Source organism: Callorhinchus milii, unplaced genomic scaffold (genome assembly GCF_018977255.1).
Source record: "Callorhinchus milii isolate IMCB2004 unplaced genomic scaffold, IMCB_Cmil_1.0 Scaffold15, whole genome shotgun sequence".
NCBI classification, from domain to species: domain Eukaryota; kingdom Metazoa; phylum Chordata; class Chondrichthyes; order Chimaeriformes; family Callorhinchidae; genus Callorhinchus; species Callorhinchus milii.
In genome coordinates this window covers 3635564-3661412 of record NW_024704756.1, presented here as the reverse complement: position 1 = coordinate 3661412, position 25849 = coordinate 3635564, and the positions used below count along the sequence as shown (strand labels likewise).

At 40.5% G+C, this 25849-nt stretch overlaps 1 protein-coding gene across 1 annotated transcript in view; it reads right to left on the bottom strand.

The window, feature by feature from the left end:
- Positions 1–25388, bottom strand: part of siah2l (seven in absentia homolog 2 (Drosophila)-like) — a 56750-nt gene extending 31362 nt beyond the window's left edge. The window contains exon 1 of the mRNA XM_007891525.2: positions 24963–25388. Coding sequence (XP_007889716.2) covers positions 24963–25388 — 426 coding nt within the window. The remainder of the gene's footprint in view (positions 1–24962) is intronic.
- Positions 25389–25849: the final 461 nt, after the last annotated feature.

Sequence of the window (25849 nt, the reverse complement as noted above, 5' to 3'; positions counted from 1 at the left end):
TGCATAAGAGCCAATTTTATCCAGATGAATATCGACAAGAGCAAGGTCCTCCTGCTTGGCGCTTCCTCACTTCAGGCATTGGCAGCATCACTGTTCATGGATGCACTCTCCACCTCACAAAGCCAGTTTAGAAGCTTGGTTTCTTGTTCAACTCTCAACTGTCTTTCAAAGGCCACATCTATACCATAAAGCCTTCCCCCACCTCCACAACATTGCCCGCCTCCTCAACTACCTCTCCCTCAGGCTGCTGAGACCCTAATCCATGCTTGGGACATCCTCCCGACGTGAAACGCACAATACAAGTGTAATTTTGTTGTTATTGTTGTTGTTTCAAAATGTCGAGGCTTCACTATGCCAACCTCCTGCTTGCCGGTCTTCCCAACACTTACCTCCACAAACTGCAGGTTATTCAGAACTCTGCAGCTCGTGTCCTCTCCTGCACTGAGGTCTGTGAGCCAATCATCCTCATCTTTGCCAGGCTTCAATGGCGAGTTTAAGATCCTTGTCTTCACTTTTTGAGCCCTTCACAGTCTTGCTCCTACCTATCTCTGCGACCTACTAAAACATTACCAACCTGTCTGCTACCTCTGCTTGGCAGTCACAAGCCCTGCCCATGTCCACCATCCTGCCTGCTCCATCATCGGTGGTCGGGCCTTCAACTTTTCTATCCCCACCCTCTGGAACTCCAACCTAGAACAACTCATCCCTCCTTGCCTCTTTCGAGGCCTATCTCCAGATCTTCCTCTTTGACTGTGCCTTCATTCATCCTCCCACCTCCACCCTCCTTGACTTCCACTGCTCTTAACTCCAACACCCCAGCTCGGGTGAAAACCCTTCACTCTCCAGCACCTTGGGACATCCTCCCAATGTAAAAGGTGTCATACAAATGCAATTTTTTGTTGCTAAAAATAACAAAATGGCAAAAAAAATATTGGGAGTGTGTGGACAAAACAATTTTTGCCATTCCATTGTCTGATATACAACGTTCTACATCAGAATAAAATATATACAAAACTAAATAAAGATACAACAATTGATCTGAGAACCAGCATTCTATGGCACAGTTTGCTCCTTCCACATCCTTGACCATGTATGAGGAGGAATAAGATGGCACACCATACCTAGAACGACACACTGTACTACAAGTATATAAATAGCATTTCATACAGAATGTGACAAAATAGAATACAGAAAGCGTGACTCAAGGAATCTTGCAGCAATGGGCCAAATTTAAAAAGTATAACAAGCACAACTTTTTTTTTTGAAGAAAAAGGCTACTTACTAAGCCAGATTAATAAGAGAACCTCGATTTCATGCCAGTTACTTCACATTATGGCAGTAGTTTTAATTTATGGTTCTCTTTTGTGTTTACTTATCATAGAATCATAGAACCCTACAGCATGGAAGGAGACCATTTGTGCCTGTGCCGGCTCTTTGAAAGAGCTATCCAATTAGGTCCCACTCCCCCGGTCTTTCCCCATAGCCTTGCAACTTTTTTTCTTTTTCAAGATTGAAAATTTTAAACATACGATCAGCTAATTCGAAAGCTGCTCAGTTAAGTGCATCAAGCCACCATCTTAGCTCCTCTGCTTTTGCCCTGAGCAAGTGGTTAACCTAGATTCGGTCATTCAATTATGCTTACACGTTTTAAAAATGCACAGAAAGGTTATCTTGTCAACATGAAACAAAGAACCTTGAATTCCGTGCCCTGAAGCATTTGGTTATAATAATGAAGAGACTGGCCTGAACTTTCATACAAGTGGAGAAAGTCAGCCACCTGATTTAGAAAAAAATCACTTTCTTAATCTCATACTCTATCAACCCTGAAATGTGATCACATCATTTCTTTTTATGCTCATTGTAACATTTTAATTGCTGTGTCATATACAGCAGAGTACAATATAAAATTGCAGTGACCCATATCTTACTGCTACCAATTCACTGATGCCACAAGCAGTGGCAAAAGCCTGCAACGATGACCGAAAAAGCAGTTCTAAAAATCAAGATGCTTTATAGCAAGCAGCGGTACCATAAAAAATAATCCACTCTTATAGTAAGCTATAATTATAAAATATTAATTGAAACGTTTTACTGTTTTTAATGTGGTTTGATAAATTGCAACAAACCTGTTCTCACACTAAAGAATTCCACCATCTGAAAAAAAATAGGCCTCTTTGTGCAAGTGAAAATAACGAAAATTAACTAAAAATTAAAACCCCATATATTCTGTTCAATAGTAACACTAGGAATCTCATTTTTAATAAAGATCTATTTCAAGAAAAGATGGGGGTAGAGAAACTGCAGTGGTTACATCTGATGTGAGGGATTTTTTTCTGAAGCAATTTGTGTGGGCACACAATTTCCCTACCAGTCAGGCTGAAATCCATCAATTCTCAATGAAAAGGATTTAATCTTACAGCTGCAAATGGTTGGATTGGAACGCATGCTGCTCTGTGGAGATTTCTCTTCATATCGTGCAGCCTAGCAACAGGGCTTGCACCAAAGTGAATCTTCTTCATAATCTGCCCTTCTTTTCCCCACTTCCCAAAGGTTTCATACACCATACATAATACTTTTTTGTTAAAAAAACAACTCAACACATTTGAAAAATTAATTCAGCAAAGATTCCATAAACAAATTATTGGACATTACCAGGTCCCAGTAGCGAAATGAAGAGTGCATTTGCAAAAATAAGTGTTGGAAATGAATACCCAACAATTGAGTAATTGTGTATTTTAAATAGTATTTTTCAGGCAGTCTCTCATGAAATAGAAAAACTGTAAAAATCAAGACTTCCAAAAGCAAACATAATTCAGAAAACTTCAAATAGAACTAAAATGACATTAAGTTAGGAGACAAAAAATGAATAGAGTTGATGTTACAACATTATAAGAAGGGGTTTATCAAAAGTTGAACCACAAGATCCAATTTGTGTAATACCACTGATAAATGTTTGGTACCAAAACGGCGTTGAGTTTTAGTTTAACTTAACTATTCCATTGTGGGGACATAACCACCATGACTGTAGGGAAAGGGTAAAATGTAAAGAGATGCAACAGCTGAAAGGACATAATACTAGAATGAGGACTACTTTTACTGTCACACAAGAATATGTTTTCTAGCATTTTATACAAAACACACTAAATTGTTTTTTCCTTTCATAAGATCACAAGCATCTTCATCATAAGAAAACAATTTCTTTGAGACAAAAATAAAAGGAGGAGAGCAGGTTGTGATTGAGAGCACAAAAGCTTCATTTCCCTCACTCTGGAGATTCCCGACCTCCAACCTCCCAGCCCCCAGTTGCATGCTTTGGAATCCCACTGTGTTTTCAAGATAACGGTCTAGCTTGATTTACTTCATTTTTAATGTCAGTCAAATCTGCATGCAAAATACGTTAAGCCATTTATCATTTAGACGCCACTCAGCATGCCTGTTGTAACAGTTGGTGGATTAAAAATGGATATGCCACAAACCAAATTTATACAGTGCATGTATAAAGATAAGTATTATTAACAATCCTGCAAAATCCAATCAATAGTAAGAAGCAATGCTTTCATGTTAATAGAATTTCACCAACATGGTTATCAGGGATAGTCGTCATTTAGATTAGATTTCATAACATTTTGCTTTACCTGAGATTGATTCAGCATTTCAAATTATAAATTAATTTGCAGCAAAGTCCTCAGGGGTCACTTTATTATTTGCAACTAACAAACCCCAAATTAGTGATAATTCTTAAATATGCAGAAATTGTTTTTAACACATCATCTTTACTGAAATAAAATCAGCAAACGACTTACGCATACATAGCACCTTTCACATCAGATAACATCATGAAGAGCTTTACAGAGATTATGTGGACCACCAAGCAAAGTGGGGGATTTGAGCATGTTGATGGTCATAACGATATTTTTTTAAAAAAGGGTGGTTTTGAAAGCAGGGAGAGTTTGGCAGATTTCATGGGAGATAAGGGTCACAATTAAACAGATACTTCAATAGATGCACACCAATCTTAGGAGTTCAACCTATTTAGAGTGTGGGTGGAAAAAAAGCTGATAAACACCATGTCTATTGCCAATGTCTCCCAAGAACAGCGGTATAGAGAAAGTTTAATGACAATTGCTAGTATGAAGCCGCTTTGAAAAATAAAAAAATTAAATAATGCACAATGCAGAATTGATTTTTTTCTAAAAAAAAGTTAAGAGATACCTACAGGGCAAGTGGAGAAAGTGTCATTTAGCCCTCTGTGCTATGATAATTGGGTTACATGAGCCAACGGTACTTGAAAGACACAAAGGAACGCAAATAAGGTAAAGAACTTGGAAGCAGATACTTGCACAGATAGTAATTAGTGCTAGTTGACATTCTGGACCTCTTGAACAATCCAAGCAACTTAATAAACCTGACAAGAAAACAACAATCTTGTTTATATTACTAGCCATTTATAAATTGAACTTGAGCTAGCTCACTGACTTTCTCTCTACTGAAAGGGTCAGACTAACATGGACATAAATCAACATCTACCAGTTTGTTAATCAGTTCGTCTGACACCCCTGAAGATCAGTGTGTGTACAGAATGCACACACAGTCTACCCACTGATGCACTACAAGCCCACCTGATCTCATCTAAATCCAGTCTGTCAAGCTGCCAGAAATGGTTGAAATTTATTCTTTCCATCACTGCCTGTTTTTCAATGCGTTATCTGTTAAGCATATGATCTGAAATGTGAAGAGACAGGAAAGCCTCTTTGTGGAGCAATAATTCATAACAAAATTAGATGTTAAAACAAAATCTTGTAGATGCTGGAAATCTGAAATTAAAGCCGAAGTCGCTGGCAACACTCAGCAGATCAGGCAGCATCTATGGAGAGAAAGTGAGTTAAGATTTCGGGTCGAAAAGTCATAGACCTGAAACATTAACTCGCTTTCCTCTCTCCATAAATGCTGCCTGGGCTGCTGAGTGTTCCCAGCGACTTCGGTTATTTTAGATGCTAAAATATCTTTACATCACTCATTGTTAGCACTACCTTAAATTTAATTTTTAAAGGTGCATGTAGAAAGTTGTAATAGCTAACTGACGATAATGACTTAGAAACACAAAGTTCAACTAAAGGACCTCTGCAAGTGTTGGCAGTACTGACTCACAAAGTCTTTGAGCTCACCGACTTTCTCTCTACTGAAAGGATCAGACTGATTTGGGACATAAATTAACATTTACTGGTGTGTTAATCAGTTGACTTCTGACTTTGTGTGTCAGTACCTGCAAGTGCTTCTGGCCTTGAAAGGCACTGACTACAAGCAATTAAACAATTAGTCCTCTCAGCATCGCTATGTAACTAATAATTTTAATCACTTAGAACTGATGATAGTGCTGGGAGTGGGGAAGGGGGAAGAAAAGAGCAGCAGTAATTTTGACCATCTTGAGTTCCTGCAACACAATAATGGTTTACATTTAGACTGGTTTAAAAGGTAGTCGTAGCAAGCCATACCCCCTGAATTCAATCTCTCACAATGTTTATTAAATATCTCCCTCACTCTGAGTCACAGTAATACTGTACACAACAACAACAACAACAAGCACGTATATAATGCCTCCACACAGGCTGGCGTCCCAGACTGCTTAACTCTGGTGGATCTTGACTCCGAGCCGTGGGGGTGGAGGTGACCGTAAGCACGGTCGAAAAGGAAGGTTTACAGACAGGACTTGAAAAGGGGAGAGAGGGGGTAAGGCAGACAGATCGAGGGAGAGTGTTCCAGAGTTTCGGCATGTACTTTATGCAAATTAGTCACTAAACACCTAAAAACTAACTCATCGTCACTACATGCTATTCCTGCTGGAATTTTTAAAGAAACTTTAATTGCATTTCACTTTCCCGTAGCAAATTGTTAAACTGAGTTACACCTCATCTGAAAAGTCTGTCATAACCAGTATGAAACTAAATTCAATCTATCTGCTGCAAGGTAATAGAAATAATGTAATGAAATTGGCAATGAGTGCAGGACTCAAGAAAAATCCAATAGTACTGCCACAACAAATAGGAATGTAAGACGACCCAAGTCTTCAATTAAATGGTCACAAATGCAATTCTACCCATCAATCTCTGACAAACTGTACTGGAACTAACTAGCTTCAATGTATCATTTGTAAATAAGTTAATACAACATCCATTCCGTCCCAGAGTAACTGAAGTATACATCATTAAGACAAACAGCAGCAGACAGCTAGGCCTGTTGAGAGACTGTGGTGTGCACATACAGAGTAACTGTTGCAGTTATGCCCTCAGGAGGTTCTTGTCAAAGAGAAGAGTTATTACTAGCGAGTGACCTTTCCTTCACTTGTCAATCAAGCATTGAAGAATTCAGAAGTCTCAATCACTCGGTCCTGTGCAATAATGGATGCAAAGTAATTAGATTGAATATAATTACCAGTCTTCTCTGATCAAATTCAAGGAGCATAGTGCAGCTTTGTGCAAAGGTGGAGTGCAACAAAGCACACTTGATCTCTGACCTTGACAGTTAGCTTTCTACTCCACTTGATTCACCTCATGAGTGTGCTTTAACCAACTGAAGGGCACAGAAAAATACAAGCCTAACTAATTGGCCTGTCTTTTTTAAACTGAGTTGAAGAGCTGCTCTTTAGGTCCTAAAATACACATTTTCCCTTAGTTCCCTTAGTTTGTAGCAGAAAAAAATTGTTTTATATGCAACATCGTACTTTCTGGATTAAACCTCAGTCACAATACTTTCCTATTCAAACAAGCATAACTTTAAATGTTGCCAATATTATTTAAAAGTCTCGCCTTCCTTCCTGTGTGATTTTAAAAAAAACGGTTTTGAAATGAATGAGGGAGCACACCTGCTGCAATGCATTAATGGAACGAGAATAACTCCAATGGGAATCAAAGTCATCAAACCCAGCACCATCTTAACCTTGCAAAAGTTATGTGAGAATACAGTTTTCAATTTGAATATGCAAACTTCCCGATGCGTCATATTCAAACTTGATTCCTTGTTGCCAAAATACAATAACCTATTTTAAAAAAATAAATTAAGAACAATTCCAGATTCAACCTGGAGTCAAACACCACTTCTCATGTGATGTTTGACTTAAGCTGTCCATCTTCAGACTAAATCTAGATCATGGAATCCAAAGTAAAATGCAGCATCGCGTTCCAAACCTGGAACAAGTGAAATTGATCAACATAAATTGATAAGCAGCATGGAGTCAACACATTCAGCATGTCGGAAACAATTTCCAACAAAGCACTGTTATATGAATAATAGCATTCGAAGAGACTTAAAACAATGAAAATCCATTCCAACCACTCGATTGCATAAAGGTGGAAAGATTCCAGAACAACACATCAATCTGACAAAATTGTTAACTGCTTCAAGGCATGACTTACCAAATGTCACTTTAGTTCAAAGACATTGATGATAGATAAATACATTTGATATAGTATTTATATCAACCATTTTATATCAAACGTCACAAAGTATTGCACAGGGAATTGCTATAAAGTACAGTGACTACATTTATAGGTGAACGCTGCAGCAATTTGCATACACACAATACAAATAGAAATAATGTTTGGCTTCAACGGCTATGAAGTCAGTGACTAATTTTATCTGGAGGATTTTTGGCCAGAGCACTGGGAGAAACTTCTTTCTCTTTTCAAATAAAGTTACATTATCTTTATTGTCCACCTCAAAAGGCAAATGGGACTTCAGCTTCATCTTGGTTTCATCTAACTCTGATAATGCAGCCTTGACCAGTACTATATTTGATGTGACACATTTCTGCCAATCTTCCTCATAGCACCAAATCCATGTAAGGATGTACAGTTGTGCTATAGCCGCAAACAGGTTACCCATGAACTATTTTACATTACAAATGAGATGATAGTAAGATATTGAGTGTTTTGGGCCAATCTGCTGAGCTGTGAAAAGAAATATTAAAAAGAAGAAACTAAACTGTTACTGCATATAAAGCAAAGTATCCCCTCCAGTTTATAGCATTCTGGACGTATCTATATTGTCAATGAGTACACAAAAAGGATGTATTTAAAAAAAACTGAATGGCCCAGTTGGTCCCACAATTTGGATATCTTTTGGATTTCATGTCTGAAATTCAGCACACAATGCGTTACTGACCTCAGCTATGACACTGCACACAAGACACAAAAGGCAGTTACTTCTCTGCAGGAAAGGACCAGCAGAAAGGAAAAAAAGGGGAAGTCACCACAGCATTCAAACACCTCTGGTAACTGGTCATATGTTTGATGCTTAGAAAGACGTCGTCATCTCTTAGAACAAAGAAGTGAAAACAATATGCATTCAACATGTACAGATTCCATATTCAACTCAGGAAATTGCCTTCAATAGAAGGGAAAACCTTTCTTTTACATCCATATTACATACCACAAATGGTTCAGAACCAAAAGACTAATCAAAAAGAATTCATACAGGCGTGAGAACTGCAATTTTATATTTACTATCCACACCAGTAAATGGTTTGCAAATGAATGCTTGCAATAATCCTTCAGTATTACAGCACACAATACGCCAGTTACTGGTGCCATGTGCTGATAAACAGATTTCCAACTACAATGGTTAGTTAAATGAACCACAGGTTGTACAGCAGCTTGTGCAAGTGACTGTGTGCAGAAGCCAAAATAATATTTATGCATACTAGTTCTTCTATCTTGCAGATATCTTTATGTCTTGTTTGGCTAGAGTTAAAGTACAGCTATGATATTATTGTATAAAGTGCAGATGATTATGGGGATAAGGAAGATATTTTGCACAAATTCCTACAATATTACATACTTCGGTGAAATATACATTGCTTGAGTCTGTATGGCATGAAGACAACCAATCTTCCTAACCTCTGTTTGCATTAAAAATAATTTCTCTGAATGAAAATACATTACAATGCTTTTTAAATAAAATTGAAATGAATAGCTTCCAACTGCAGTTTTCAAAAATGTTTTGCGTTAGAACTCATAATTGTAGATTTAAAAACCTACAAAAGGAAGATCAGTCGTCAAAGCAAAGCTCCTCCAGACTCTCAAAACCAACCAAATTATTTTGCCTTCTGTGAGTTCTTGATGTAAGGTTACATTTCATATCAACAGCAATCCAACTGTCAAACAAATGCATTCAAATTGTGTTTGGAAACACATTTGCATATGTAGCAACTGAAGTACATACAGCTTGCTTACTGATTGTGCCATATTTGCAATTGAAACAGCTTTAATGCAAATTAACACAACCCACAAAACATGCACAAATTTCCAAATGTGTTTGAACCAGTGTTACGAGTTGTAAAGAACAAAGACACATCCGCACAGATTGCTGGTTAAAACAGCTTTTAAAACATAAGGGAATATTTAGGAAGCAATTGAACAACTCTCAAAACATAACAGAGTACTGCACTAAGTAGCAGAGGCTGCACTAAGCAGTAAAAATACACTCTTGTCTCGTATTATTAAACATGGTGAAAACAGGAGGATTGAACAAATCAGATTAATCTTGAGCCATCTGTTACTTTAATCCATACATTAACCTCTGCTCACTTAATGGGGGGGTTGTGGGCAGGGTTGCAAAGGAGGAAGAGGTCACAGGTTTTTTGGGGGGTCAGCCGGGTGTCTGACACATGCGGAAACCGATCACCATGCTTAAGAATAACCAAACCAAGCTGAGATTTCCTACACATGCAAATCCCAGAGATAGATTGTTCGAATGGAATGCGCACTCTTGCCCTGTAAGGATGCATCTTGCTTACCTAATTCCAGATGTATTAGACGCAGGTTGACAAGAGCCAAGGCTTGGGGACCCCAGAGTGTGCACTGGGGTACTGCTGGAGTCTAACCAGTTAAACCGCATAGCTTGCGATTGATATTGCTATCCGGCAAACTTTCTCATTGCTTGTCCAGCTTGGACCACCCTATCCATTAGGGCTTTGGCTTGCAGGGTTAACAGGAGCTGAGCAGGATGACTCGCTGCCCCAAGTGCCTGCTCTGCCCTTCCAGGTCCTGCTGATGAGCCAAGTGCTGTCATCAGCAGTGCCCTGGAGTACTACAAACCCGCCTGGCTCAGAAACCGGACCGCAGAGGGCTGGCTCGATTCTGACATTCCATTGCCAGGCATGCCATCTTGGAGCAAGTTCAGCTCCAAGGAGACCCCACTTGCTAGGAATAATGTAACTAAATTAAGAATAAACCTATGATACCGATACACAGCATAATGATAAAAACATGTACACTATAAACTACACATATAAGAGAATTATTGTATTTTCTAAATTAAATTCAGCAAATCTGTCCAGATTTTTAACAACTGGCACAGAACATGCAAAAACACTGCTTCAGAAAGCCTATGAAATAGTTGGATCCTCAACAACTGCATTGCACTACAGTCAGTGAAATAAGTTTGCAAACCCAATTTAAGATTATGTTTACAGTACATAGAGTGAAGCTAATGTAATGCTCTCCAGGCTCTACTGGTTCCTCATTTTGCAGTGGATTGATTTCAAGGTCCTTACAAATCCCTACACACCACAGCCCATCCCTATCTTCGTAACTAACCTCCCAAGCCTCACTCCCCCATCCCTGCCCCTGAGCTCAGGGGACACGTGATTCCTGTGTACCTCAACTATCCACCGCATCACTGGCAGCCAAAGTTTCAGGTGCTATGCCTCTACCCTCTGGAACTCCCTCCCAAAATCCCACCCTCACCACCACTCAGTGTCCAGCACTTTCACTGTGAACTGTTTTGAGACTAACTACAGTAAACTCCCGATAACTCGACCCTGGCTTAACTTGTCACTAATGCTTGCTGTCAATATACCAGCCATATTTATTTATGTATTTATTCATATGCCTAACTCGACACTCCAGATAACTTGGCACGGAGTCCTTATCCCTTGGAGTGGCAAGTTATCTGGAGTTTACAGTATGACATTTAGTACAATCTACATAGAACTAGAATCTAACAGTGAATGAAGATCCCTTGTGGTTAATTAATAATCCTTGAATTTGATAGATAAGAATTTATAAAAATTGTGAACTTTATAAATAGCGTATTAACTAGTATAATGGAACATTTCAACTCAAAATGTTGTTTATTTAGTGTAACTATGGTCTACTTTATTCTTAAATGTTACCTCAAACTCCACACTGATATTCTTACAGGTTGAAAACACAACGCAATGCAGTGCTGAATTGGGGGGGTGGGGATTGCTTTTTCATGACTGTATATTTGTGGGCGAAAGTGGCAGCCAATTGCGCACAGCAATGTCCCACAAACAGTCGTAGATTGAAAATGACCAATTTAATTATTGGTTTTGGTTTTTGGAGGGATTATTATTAGGCGTGTGGAGTAAGGAAACTTGCTCAAGGTTTCGCCCTGCCTGGAATTGATCTCAGGTCCCTCGCTTGCAAAGCGAGTGCTCTAACCACTGAGCTACAGGACTCTAAAGATCCCATTGCACAATTTGAAAAAAGTTGGGAGTTTCTCCCAGTGTCCTGGCCAACAATCCCACCAAAATAAAATTGGTCACACTGTGACTGTTTGCGTGACATTACTGTACACAATTGGTTGCCAGATTTTGCTCACAAAATACAGTCAATCCACTTTACACTATATCCTATGAAGTGCTTTGACACTCAACAACGTGATAAGGCACTATATCAAATGCAAGGATTATTATTATTATCCAGCTTAATCAGCTCCACTTCTTCCCATACATGCTTAAGGTTTCTTTCTGAGCGTGAGAATGAGCATTGGAAAGGGAAAAACTAAACTTAAAATACCTATGAAAAAAGGCGCATTTCTTGAGAGGAATCAGAATTTGAAGCTTGTGTGTGGAAGATCAACAAATGCAATGCTTGTCTGGATTCACCACCCGTAATTGACTTGGGTTGTTTGCTGCATCTTTCTACTGTTCTTGGAGCAGGTGCCATACTTGTAGAAATCATGTGATTTCAGTAGATAATGACACTTTTGCAGCTGCTGGTCACCAGGAAAGATTTATGGCATACGATGCAGATTTTAAAAATAGACAACCGAGGCAGTGAGGCTTGTCAGATCCTTTGAATTCAAATCAAAAGAACACAAAGATGTGACTCAGTTTAAGCCCTCACATACACAAGTATCAAGATAGGGAAACATGACATTTCAATGTTCCTACATAGCATTTGGCTCTTAAAAGCATCTGTGTTCCTGGAGCATTCATTTGGACCTTATCAAAAGTGGAGTCCTGTAGAATATTGGTTAGAGCACTCCCCTCATAAGCGAGAGGACCCGGGTTTGATTGCCAAGGCTTCACAGGATATTCTGTAAAGCAAGCTTCACACGACAATGTCCCACAAACAGCCATGAAGTGAGTGACGTATTTTATTTGGGGGATTGTTGGCCAGACATTGGGAGAGAGAAACTCCTTTCTCTTTTCGAATAGTGCTATGGGATTGTTAACGTCCACCTGAACAGGCAGACCGGATCTCGGTTTGACATCTCATCTGAAGGGTAGCACCATGGACAATGCAACACCCACCCCCCCAGCACTGCATTGGACTGTGTGATTGCAAATCCCTACATGGGGCTTGAACCCACAACCTTCTGACTCAAGAGGCGAGCGTGCTACCACTGTGGCAGGCTGACATACAGATCTTCTGTTAAAACTGAACCAAGCACTCGCCTAAACAGGAATATATTGTAAACACGACTTTTGGGCAGGTAAATAAAACTCATGCTCTTCATGTATTTTAAGTGGGGTTCAGAACTTTTTACATTGCCTGTGCTTGAATTTTCATAAAGGTTTTGTTTCACCAAGGTGTTTTGTTAAATTTCTTTTGGGAGTCCTGGCAAGTAAATTTCAAACACAGCTGCAGCTCGAAAACTGCTGCTTAAGGCAACGGGATTTGTAGAAATGAGGATCTGACTGCAGCTCAGATCCAGAAGCAAGGACCCAAAGTGAGGTGTATGATAAATGGGTGGGGTGAGAGACAATTCCCCAAAAGATGAAGTAAAATTACTCAAGGCCATGCATGTATCTAAGTATTTATAGAGCATGAAATCTGCCTGCTCCCAGCTAAGACCACAATGCATGATGAATCTTTTGAGAAAGGAAGGTGGAAGGGATATAGCTTGTGACACAGTTTATTTAGTGCAAATGATTTCAGCAACATTAACTGAACACAACTCTGCAAAATAAAGAGCAATTTAGTCCTGATTGCCACTTAGTAATGCATTGTTCTCTGAAGTCAGTGTTTCACATCTGCATTTATATTGGACATCTAAATCAGTCACAATTGTAATTCAAGTATGGAATTCCTTCAACTAGTGCTGATTCAACAATATTAAAATTCAACTGAATTTCAATTAAGGTTATAACAACTAAGAGAGAAAATTTCAATGGATGTTGGTAAGAACACCAAGTCTTTGAAAATAGGCTTCAACCTTTCAATCCCTGGGTTACAATTTTCAAAGGTAACTACGGGGAAACCTCGTTATAATGGGATCCTCTGGGTCCAAAATTTCAGAGGTCATGTTCGTACCGAAATGAAAACAAATGTCTGATTTCCAGATCATCAGATTTCTGCCATTAAATTCTGCAACCTGCGCATGTGCAAGAAATATCACTGAATCCTGAAGCAATGTCAGTGGCCCTTGTCCAGTGGCCCATCCGGCACAGAGCATGCAGGAAGTGATGCATCCTGTGCAGCAAAATGTATCAGTGACACTGCTAGTGCTAGTACACAAAAGGCGACGTCAATAGTAATATGACCATTCAGAAATGGGCCATTTTATAGTGCGAGAAGTCAGCTAGTCAGCACTTGAACCCAGTGCACCATTCTTCCAGGCAGCACAGGTCCATAAGACACCAGCGCTCTGAGGAAGGCAGCTCTATAACAGGAAGTGTTATAGTAGAATTCCCCTGAACAAAATACTTCCCAGATGGTTCAGTTCCACTGCTTACTTGATGGTTCACTTCCATTGCCTACTGTGAAACTAAGTCATACAGACCATGATCCTAGCTCGATCCCCACACCTAACTAAAATCAGCTAAGGATCCTCCAACCCAACTGGAAAGTCCAGTTGTGAGATATTGAGTGAAAACATGATTAAGGTCTGTACCCAAGCACTTCCCCACCTGACAACACTCAACAGTTTAGCTTTCTACATGAAGAATGACAAATTGGTCGAAGTACTGGAGGGGGCAACAGGTGCATGTGGCGTCACATTACTCTTGAAAATGAAACAGTTTGCAATTTTTCTGCCCCGTTTTCTGAAGATAGTAACAACAGCAACTTGGATTTATATAGTAAGTTCTTCCTGGCACCTGCAGCTTATGAATAAATGCAGCAAATATTCTTTCCAACATCAGGCTCCATACACCCAGTTTTCCCAACTTCCACTAGCTTCCAGTACCCAGCAGATCAACTTTAACATCCTTGTCCTGACCTACAAATTCTTTTGTGGCCTCCCCCAACCAATCCCACCCAAAATTATTCTTCCGCTCATAAGTATTTCTCTCAGACTCTGGTATGCCCACTCCTCACTGTCTTCGATCCACTAAAGGTGGGCAATCTTTCATGCATTATTTCCTGGCCTTTTGGAATGCTATTTTAAAATTTCTTCACTTTCTTTCATCTCTCCCTGCATTCACATCCGTCCTACAATATCTGTGCTTTTTCATCAACATCCTTAATTCTCCCAGTTATAGTGCTCCCATCATATTTATTAAGCACTTGGAGACATTCATCCTACCGGGAATTTCTGACCGGGAGTTGCAGTTAAAGCCCTAACCTTTATCAGCAGCAAAGCTTCATTTATTTTTTAAAACATTTTAATGCTTCTGTTACAAGTTTCAATACAACTTCCATTTAAGCCTATGATGGCGTATAAAAGTAAACCAACATTACAATTAAATAAAAATAGAAGTCACTGGGAACATTTGGAAAATAAATGCTGCCTGACCTGCTGAGTGTTCCCAACGGCTTCTGTTTTTGTTTTCAGATTTCCAGCATCTGCAGTATTTTATGTTTTGATTACAATTAAACAGCTATGTTAAAAATGATATAAAACCCCAGATGTTAATATAAAGAGACTCACATCCATAAACTCCTGTTGAATATTTATGATATTGCTTTGGAAGCAGTTTTAAAACCTCAAGAAAACTTTTATACAAATGCAACTTCAAAAGTTGCATTTGTATAAAAACTGTATAGGAACTGCAGGATTGTACAAGTAACTTACACCAACATTTCCAAATGTCATTTGAATTCAAAACAATCAAAGAAACATACTTATGCTATAAATGTATGATTAGGAAAGGCACCATGTGTTTATTTTTCCTGAAATCCAGTTTTGCTTAATGGTGCACATTAAATGCATATTAAAATTCCAATTGCGCTTGAGTATAAAATTCAGAGCATTGAAAGATAAATGAAAAAATGTTAAGATTGTAATATCAGAGATCTATTGCATAATGACACATGATATGATTATCTATAAAAATGGACTTTGCCAGCAGTATCTTAACTTGTTAACAAAACATGTGACAATGCAATTTGCAGCAACTGCCCAATTTAATCTGCCAATGAGGTGGGACAGCAAGAGGAAGAGAAAGTTTTTAAAAGCTTGCACGTGCCAACAATTTGCTCATATTCCACTGAAAATATTTCCTGTAAAATACACAGGATTAATGGTTCAATGATTTTCTGGGAGGTGATGGAAGAAGAGATGAATCTGCACTTGAAGCAAATTCTTCAGTGTCGTCTCTCGAATAGTGAAGCACGTTGGGAATATTAATCAAACTCATAAAACCAAAGAGTATAAAAAAAATCCCTGATAAGATCGCTTGGGACCTTCTCCCAACGTAAATGGCGCTATACGAATGTTATTTTGTATTGGATGGTAAAGGTGCAATGCAGCAGTGGGTGGGGCGGGGGCAATGAAATCAATGCATAGGATTATCTAGAAAATTATACTAGGTCACTTTCCACCTATTAAACCAAATTATTTAAAGCCAACCTTTCAACAAAAAGGGTGGTCAAGACTTACATGCTTACTATTGTTGAACTATGTGCAAACAAACTGGAAATATCTAGTCAATTGAGTCCAACAATAATCACTCTAAATATGTAAAAGCATTTCATTCTTCAGATTTTCATTCTTCGGGGGTGGGAGTGGGGGGAGGGGAAAATCAGACTTTCAAGTAGTGCTTTGAAACAGCGAATGCAATGTAAATAAACCAGCACAAGCTTGAAACTATTTTCTGTATAGATTAAAATTTCATGAGCTGTTTCGTGAGTTTGTATAGCCCCAAGGTGAGAGTTTGGAATTATTCAAAATACTGTAGAATATACATAGAAAATACACCTTGATATAGCAAAATACTGAATTGAAATGTTAACATATAGTGGCATTCAGCATTAAGCAGATATGCATGCGATTAGACAGTAGAACTGCATGGGTAAAATAGTTAGATGGTAGAACAGCGAAAGCTTTCAAAATTTATTTCAAAAGTATACTAAAGATTCCATGAAACAGATTCAGGTCACTTTCCCTCATGTATGCCACAAATTGTGGAACTTAAACAAGGATGATAAAACCACCATAACTCTATGTAATGAACAACAGATTCATACCTAGACATGTTAGTGAGATGTGAAGTAAAAGATATTTTTTTCAGAAGCAAAGAACAATAACATTATCTGGGAGGACAGAACCCCTACATCAAAATATGCAACAATATGGAAAAATAATAATAATAATCCTTGCATTTGATATAGTGCTTTTCACGTCTTCCAGACATCCTAAAGTGCTTCACAGAATATACTGTAAAGTGAATTGACTGTATATTTGTGGGCGAACGGGGCAGCCAATTGCGCACAGCAATGTCCCACAACAGTCATGGATTGAAAATGACCAATTTATTATTGTTTTGTTTTTTTGGAGGGATTATTATTAGGCTCTGTGTGGAGTAAGGAAACTTGCCCAAGGTTTCGCCCTCTGCCTGGAATTGAACTCAGGTCTCTCACTTGCAAAGCGAGTGCTCTAACCACTGAGCTACAGGACTCCTACCACTGAGCTACACGAAAAAGCAAGACACTCGTTCTCTGACAGCAAAACGATTACAGTTATATAAAATAAGATCATTGACATTGGACACAGTATAAAGCAATGATCCACTGATGGAAACCCAAAATGAATTTACAAAACATTAATCGGGAACAATTCATATTCACACGAGATGTGCAAAAGAAGCGTGCTGCACATCTTCAATAATGCAGGGAACAAGTGCTGCTTGGGAATGCATTCTCTAGTCTACTAAACCAGTCGACATGGTTGATGATCCGTTACTAAGTATATTGACTTTGCTCTGGCGATTCCCATTTATTTTGACACTTAATAATAATAATCTTTGCGCTTTGATAGAGCGCTTTTTACGTCTTCTAGACATCTCAAAGCGCTTCACAGAATATGCTGTAAAGTGAATTGACCGTATATTTGTGAGCGAAAGGTGTAATGCTTGAGTTTGCTCCTATTCAGTGATCTGCAGATTTGTTTATGGCAGGAATGCATAATTTGGTGCTCACCCAATGTCTATGCAAATGATCTCAACACACTCGCAGAGGCATTACTGAATGGAGATCAAGGACAGGAACTGAATTTTTCTTTTCCCTAACATACAAGCCATCCACCTTACAGAAACTCTCCTCTTGTACTGTATTTACAACACTTTCATACAGCAATAACAAAACCACAGATCCTCAATTCTTATTCAAAGAGAATATAGGTCAAAAAAGTATTATCTTCATATGAACATATGCAAGTAAAAGGTTACCCTTTTTCAAAATCATAGTATAACTTGTACAAAAGTGAACCAACCAGCAAGTCAATATTCCAGCCCTGAAAGTTCCAGATTCTCAGCATATCACCATCTAAAACACCCTGTAAAGGTGTTGACACTTTAATAGTTTGCACTTGTGGAATGAACAGAGTTGTTTGTGAAAGCGATCACCCAATCCTCCACTATAAATAGATTGAACACAACAAAATCTCCACATTCATTAGTTTTTTTTTCTTTAGTTTCTTACTACTGAGTCCCATTAAAGTGTTCCTGAACAGAAAGAGATATGCTCATTACATGTCTGCCGAGCTCAGTTGGCAGCACTATCACCTCCAAGTCAGAAAATTGTGGGAATTTGAGCTCATCCAGCTGACACTCCAACGAAGTGCTAGGGGTGCACTGCATTGTCAGAGGTGCTTTCCTTTATGAGATGCTAAATCAAGGTCCCATCTTCCTCTTCAGGAAAACATTAAAGATCCAATGAAATTATTTGAAAAGAGAAGGGAAAATCTCCCTTTCTACTGGTCAATAAAGATCCAGGTAAACTTGCTCATTCACTTCATGGCCAAGTGTAGGACTTTGCTGAGCACCACATTTGCCTACACCACAAATACAGTTATCCACACAACGGGCACTTCATAGTAAAATTCTGCGAAGCACTTTTTAGACATCATAAGCTGTTGTATTATTAAATGCAAGGATCATTTTAAAAAAGAATCAAAATTCTTGTCTAGATAAAGGCAGAACATGTTGGAAATTCACACACAGTTCAGCAAACAAAGATCTCAGCTGAAAAGTTCATTTATCTTTTGTATGCCTGCCAGCCTTCTGTGTCATATGATGCAATTTTTGTTTTCCTTTCACATTTCCAATCAACTGCCAAATACATCTGTCACCCAATACGAGTCGTGGCCCATGTGGATAAAATGTATGTGAATGCGTTATGACCTTGTGCGTACCCTGCCTACAGATACTTGGTCGACTTGCATGTGGCAGCATTCTTAAAAAGCCAGAAAAACAATGATTGACACGATCACATCTGGTGACACACCAGTAAGAAGCTGCCAACAAACTCTGTGACCGATGGAAGAGAGCAAGTAAACTCAAGCCTGTAGCTCAGAGATTAAGAGCACCTGCCTCGCAAGCGAGAGACCTGGGTTCGATTCCCTGCAGGGCAAAACGCTAGGTAAGTTACCTTTCCACACGCCTCAGTTTACCTAACAATAAATAGGAACCCAGTTGTTAGTCGGTTGTTGGCAGATCGCGTTCCCGGGGTAATAACAGCTTAAAAAAAATAATAAATTGGTCACTCAATCCATGACTGTTTGTGGGACACTGCTGTGTGCAATTGGCTGCCGTGTTTTGCCCACAAAATATAGTCAATTCGATTTAAAATATGTTCAGTAAAGCACTTTGAGACGTTTCAAAGACATGATAAGGCACTATATCAAACGCAAGGATTATTACTATAATAATAATATCATATTGGTTTAATTCTAAGAATCGGGAAGATTATGCCAGCGAGGCAACCCGAACAATTGCCAACCACTTCAGAATGAACCTGAACATTCTGAAACCTAAACAAATATCACATTCATTGAGCACAGAAGTGTTTGACAATCAAACCACACCAAGCATTTGTCTGCATTACACAAACGGGCATCATACAACGGAGCTCAGAGACAATGACTACAATGTTTCAGTAAATCTTATGGAACCCCTATCCACAGAACTATTGTATTTACAGAGATGCCATTTCAATTTTAAAAAACGCAAGTATTTAATATACATAGGGCAAAAGCTTAAAAAATTGGCAAATGCTCCCAATTCAGAAATTCTAGATGCAAAAATTAATCTAACCTGTGTCAGATTAATAAATAAATATTGTATTTGACATAGCATCTTTTGCATCGGGAAGAAGTCTTCATAGAATATACTGTAAACTTTATATTCAAAAAACAGGAAAGAACAGGAAATTTTCTGCCATTATTACACTTGCTTTATGTTTCTTGTGGAGTCCTGTAGCTCAGTGGTTAGAGACTCGCTTTGCAAGCGAGACACCTGGGTTCAATTCCAGGCAGAGGGCGAAACCCTGGGCAAGTTTCCTTACTCCACACAGAGCCTAATAATAATCCCTCCAAAAAAAACAATAATAAATTGGTCATTTTCAATCCATGACTGTTTGTGGGACATTGTTGTGCGCAATTGGCTGCCGCGTTCGCCCACAAATATACAGTCAATTCACTTTACAGTGTGTTCTGTGAAGCGCTTTGGGACGTCCTCCCGACGTTAAAAGCGCTATATCAAACGCAAGGATTATTATATTTTTCTTAGTTTGACAACCTCTGGAAATGCAATATTGTATACTACAGAAGTTACAATCTGTAATGGACAATAGAAACTGCTGCATACCTCAACATGATCAAACTTTTACATCTAAGTAAAAGTCCCAGAACTGTGATAGGGTTACCCTAGTCCTCATCTGCCATCCCATCAGCCTCCACGTTCAACAGATAACCCACCGCCATTTCCGCTACTATAGCGTGATCCCACCACTAAACACATTTTTCCATCCCCTTCCCTCTCAGCATTCCAAACGCACTGCTCTCTCAGTGACTCTCTGGTCCACTCCTCCATCACCACCAGCACCTGCTCTCCCTCCTCCGGCACCTTCCCATGCCAGTGCAGGAGATTCCACACCTGCCCATTCACCTCCTCCGATACCACTGCCCAGGGCCCCAAACACTGCTTCCGAGTAAGACAGTGATTTACATGAACTTCCACCAATGTAGTATATTTTATCGACTGCTCACGCTGTAGTCTCCTCTACATCAGGGAAGCCAAACGCAGATTGGGTGATCGCTTTGACAAACGCCCTCTGTTCCTTCCACAAGTGCAACCCTGAGCTTCCAATCCCTCACCACTTCCAATCCCATTCCCACTCTGACTTCTCTGTCCATGGGCTCCTATGCTATTCGAACATGAGCTCGAACAACAGCACTTTATCTACCTCCTAGGTACCTTACAGACCTCTGGCCTCAACATTGATTTTAACCAACACGCAAAACACCACATATGCTGGAAATCTGAAAAAAAAGCAGAAGCCGCTGGGAACACTCACTTTTCTGCTGAGTATTCCAAGCGACTTCTGTTTTTGATTTTAACCACTTCAGACATTAAACACAGCTCACATCTTCTCTCAGCCTTGCCTCCAACCTCTCCCTCTTGCGTGCTGCATGTTCCCAGTAACTTGTTATTATTTTACATCTACGTATTGGTGCCAAACATTAAAACTATTTTCCCTCAAAAAGCAGTTTGCAAGAGCATAATGAGACATTCAGCACAAAACAGTTCCAACAAAACCATAAAATAAGCAATAAGAACTTAAAAATCCCTGGTGGTTGGAGTTATTAACCTATGTTTTCAATCTGTGCGAGGCCAGAAATACCAGTACCCAATTAAAGGGAATCTCTCTCTCTAGATACATTTATAGACATGTGTACAAATAATTGAACTTTTCCCCAATTTTCACTATTAAGAGGTACAGTTCCACTGGTAGCCCCCCATCTACATCTCTATTCATAACGGTGCCTATATTGTGAATGAGATCCAACTTTTGAAGGCTTCAGGCTTGTCTAAACTGCAGTGCCTGCGCCAAGAGAAAACTGAATGAATGTACAGTACAACTGCTTGTTGATATTGTAGCCTGGATCCAGTGGGAAAATTGAGTTTAAGATGGTACTCAATTTCAGTAAACATTTACAAACAAGAAGCAATGCCAATGATCTTAATTTTAGATAAAACACTGAGCTGCCCACTCAAGTTGACAAAAAAAATCAATAACTTAGTAATGGGTAGGTGGAGATTCACACTCTAAAGACTTCCTAGCTTCCAAACATGTGTCTGCAGTTATTCATCCATTTATTTTCAGTTACTATAACAGCAGTAAAATACTGTCCAACTTTTGAAGAGCCATTAATATTTTGACTGAATAAATAGAACTCAGTCAATGCAACAGTACTCAAGTAAGGTTCTTATTCTTCAGTAAATTCTTTCCACTAATTAGAATTTGTAACCTATTGCACTCATTTAAAATCGGTAACATTTGAGCTCAGCAGTCAGCATTCATTTATGTGTTGCTTGAAACCACCATGAAAATAAAATGGAGACTTTCTCTACCCAGCATAGTAAAGAGGTTCTTCCCTTTAGGAGTAGTCACTACAACTACAAGTAGTGTGATGACCTTGAACGAATACTCAATCAGTACATGTTAAACAGAATTGAGATGAAATAGGTTACAGCTTGCATAACCATTGCTACTTTTAGTGTTCTGCACTTGCATTAGAAAGACATTCAAAGCCTGGCTCATACCCAAAGCAAATACTGTATGCACAATTTAATCAAGTGACTATTGGGCAATAGGCTATGTATGCTACGATGCAGTTTCAGATTTCCAACAAGATGACAGAACATTACTATAGCTTCTCCGATTTTCCAAAGATGAAAAAGCACCAACTAGGACAGCACTTGGCCATAAATACCAACAGGCTACAGTTTGAACTCCGGTTCGTGGTAAATTAACTGGTTGAGGTGGCAACACTAGTTGTGGAAGCAACATCCCTGATTGTTCAACACCCCCCAAATTTTTATTAAAAATAAATATTCAACAAAAAGGAACATCAGGCACCACTGTACTTGAGGACAAAGGTTACACTATCCCTGTTCACTAAAAACTGCAATAAGTTCCTGAATTTTTGTTGAAAAACCAATATGGAATCAAGGTGCAGTAAATCCTTTACTGCAGATTTATCCTTTCTGAAAAATCAAATCCTTAAAAATTATTTAACGCATCATCACTTTACCTCAGATTAATAAAAAAGCGCAGTTTTGTTACAACATTGCACTCAGTAGAATGCTTTTTATAAATCTCGAATAATGTATTATAAAACCTATGCTGTATTTTATAAAATAATAAATTATTAAGATAGGTGCAAACCACCTAGGTTAGACAGAATTTAAGACCGGACACTTTCCAGCAGAAGATATTTACACTGAGGATAAATATAGTGTTGGTACAATGGTGACCGGTAAACATCACTGATCACATCACCGCATAGGTCTCTGTATACAAATATGGCATAGCACCTTGCAAGGTGGAATAGTCTCTAAAACTTCCTGGGAACTGCAGGCAGAAAATGAATCAAGAAAGTCAATCTCCAAGATAATTGAAGAATGTTAAAATATAATATCAATTTATATTTAATATAGTGCCTTTCATATTGAGAGTATGTCCCATGGCGCTGGACAGGCTCAGCGGCCCAAGTGGAGAAGTAATGATGGAGACAGACAATGTTACAGAGGAGGGGGAAAGCTGAGAGGGTCAGAGCAGGACAGTTGAAAGTTGAAGAAGACACCAAGGTTCCACAGAGGCTCCCCGAGGTGGAATGCGCATCCGAATAGTTTGATGCTGTCAGAGTTTGCGATGAGAAGACACTAATGGAAGCCAAGCAGAAGATCCTCCAAGATGACTAAATCAGAGCTCATCTGAGATTTGGTGTCCGACAGAAAATTGGTCAGGACAGCAGTGGTCCTGGAATCGAAGGTGGAGGCAGAGAGATAAGAGTTGGATGTCATCCGCATACATGCGAGTTACCCCATGTCTGCAGCTGACAACTCTGACCGGTAGCACGTAGATAGTTAAAAGGAGACCAAGGTTACTGCACTGAGGAATGCCGCATGTGACAGTGTGGGAGAAGCAGGAGAAGAACATCGGGATAGGTAACCAGAAGAGCCATGAAGGTGGAGCTGAGAGGCGAGATAGTGGAGAAGGAAAGCATGATCGACAGTGTTGAAGACGTCAGAGATCATGAACGAGTAGGTAGAGAGAACCCCAGAGAATGTCATTGGTAACTTCCACCAAAATAAAAGCATTAATGCTTCCAATAACTTGGGCTGAAATATTGTTGGCAACATACACAATAGTAAAAATTCATTGCTAACCTGAACACGTTAGTGCAGAAAATACCACATTTGCTGCTGCTCAGAAATTCAGCAAAGTACAATCTGTAAGTATCACAACAATTCAGAACTGAAGTCACTTGAACTCAAAACAATGTCCTCGACACCTCTTCCACCTTCAAGGAAGAGGACAAAATACCAGCAACAAAAATTAGATAACAAAAACAGAAAACGTTTGATTGTCTGCCATTAAAACCTCAAGATTCTCAGTTTGATGTATAAACCCCCAACCACGACTTGCATTTATGACTGCGACGACGACGACTGCCCTTCACGCAGGGAAGCGCCTCGCAGCGCCTAAATACAGAAATCACCAAAAATATGACCGATTCCAAAGTACTGCAGGTGCACAATTCATTTCGGAGAGAACCCCCCCCACCCACCCAACTGTTTCCAGTTCCATCCGTTATATTATTTACCCGCCATCAATACTGGACCACGCTGTTTCTGTGTAGGGTACAGAAGCATCAGGAAAGAAGACCCAACTAACTCCCAACCACAGTTATTCCCCCAAATCCTCAAATTGACCACAGATCCGACTGTTTGTCGGACTGACTGAAAAGCTCGATTAGGCCAAAGTTGGGCTGCATAGTCGGGTTGAATTTTTTTTGCGCGCGCGCGTGTGTGTGTGTGTGTGTGTGTTTTTTAAAAAATATAAACATGTCCAACTTCCGATGCACTCCGGGAGGCGAAGAGGATTGCACTTTGTGAACTGCATGCGACTGCGAGTAAACAGGACCCACTTCCTTTCGGCGTCTCACCAATGCAACTCGACCTCACCTCCACCAACCAACCAGCACCACCACCCCACCCACTCAGGGTGCTCTCTTTCTTTACCACTCTCTCCCTTAAAACAAGTTCGAAAGCAGCAGGAGGTGGAGTGGTGGGTGGGGGGAGGGAAGAGGAGAAACCCTGCAATACAACCCAAGTCCCGCACAAGCACAACTCGCGTATTTAGGAATGGTGTGAGTGGCAATGAACATTTTCCAAGTCATTTTGTCAGCTCTCTCTCTCCTCTCCTCTCTCTCTGCTGCTGGCCTGTGTGTGTGTGTGGGGGGGGGGGGCTGCTCTCTGGACTCACCTTGCAGGGGAAGGGGATGGTGGAAGCCACCTTCTCCATGGCCAGGTTCCTGATGCTCGGGGTGAGCGGGCCCCGGCAGGTCGGGCAGCAGGACAGTTTCTGGCGGCACTGGTTGCAGACCAGGTGCCCGGCCTGGCACTGCAGGATGGGCGGCAGCACATAGTCGAAGCAGACGGGGCACTCGAAGAGGGAAGTCAGTTCGGGCTGAGGCGGGGTGGCTCCTCCCGCCGCCGCCGCGGCCGCCGCCGCCGCCGCGGCCGCCCCGGGGTTGCCTCCCGCCGCCGCGGCCGCCGCCGCCGCCGCCACCGCGGCCGCCGTGGTGGTGTGTTTGCCCGCTTTGCCGCCGCCGCCGCCGCCTCCTCCGCCGCCGCCGCCCCCGCCTCCTCCGCCACCGCCGCCGCCGCCGGCTGACGAGGGCCGGCTCATGGCGACCGGGCGAACCCACAACGCATTCAAAATAACGGCCCCGTCCGCCTTGTGCTCGGTACAAATCAAACAACCGGCAGCTCTCGAGCTTCTCCTCCACCTCAACCCGCTCAGGCGGCACCGGCGACTCGTCCTCTCGCCGCTCTTGAAGCCATTCCTCCCTATTATTATGAATATTATTATTATTATCGCTCGGGCGAACGTCCCTCGCCGTCTCTCGCTCTGGCGCCACTGTGCGTCAACATGGCCGCTCGACGCGTAACCTAACCTCACCTCGCCCGCCGCTCCGATTGACGTTCGGCCGTCACCAATCGCAATCGCGTCCGTCCGCCACGGCCGCTTCTGATTGGTTCTGACGCCCAGGAGGCGGGAGCTATTTTTTTTCTCTCTCGCCGCTGAAGTTCGGTTGGGGAGGAGAGCGCCGCAAAGCATGCCGGGAGTTGCAGTTCGCCCGTGCGGCT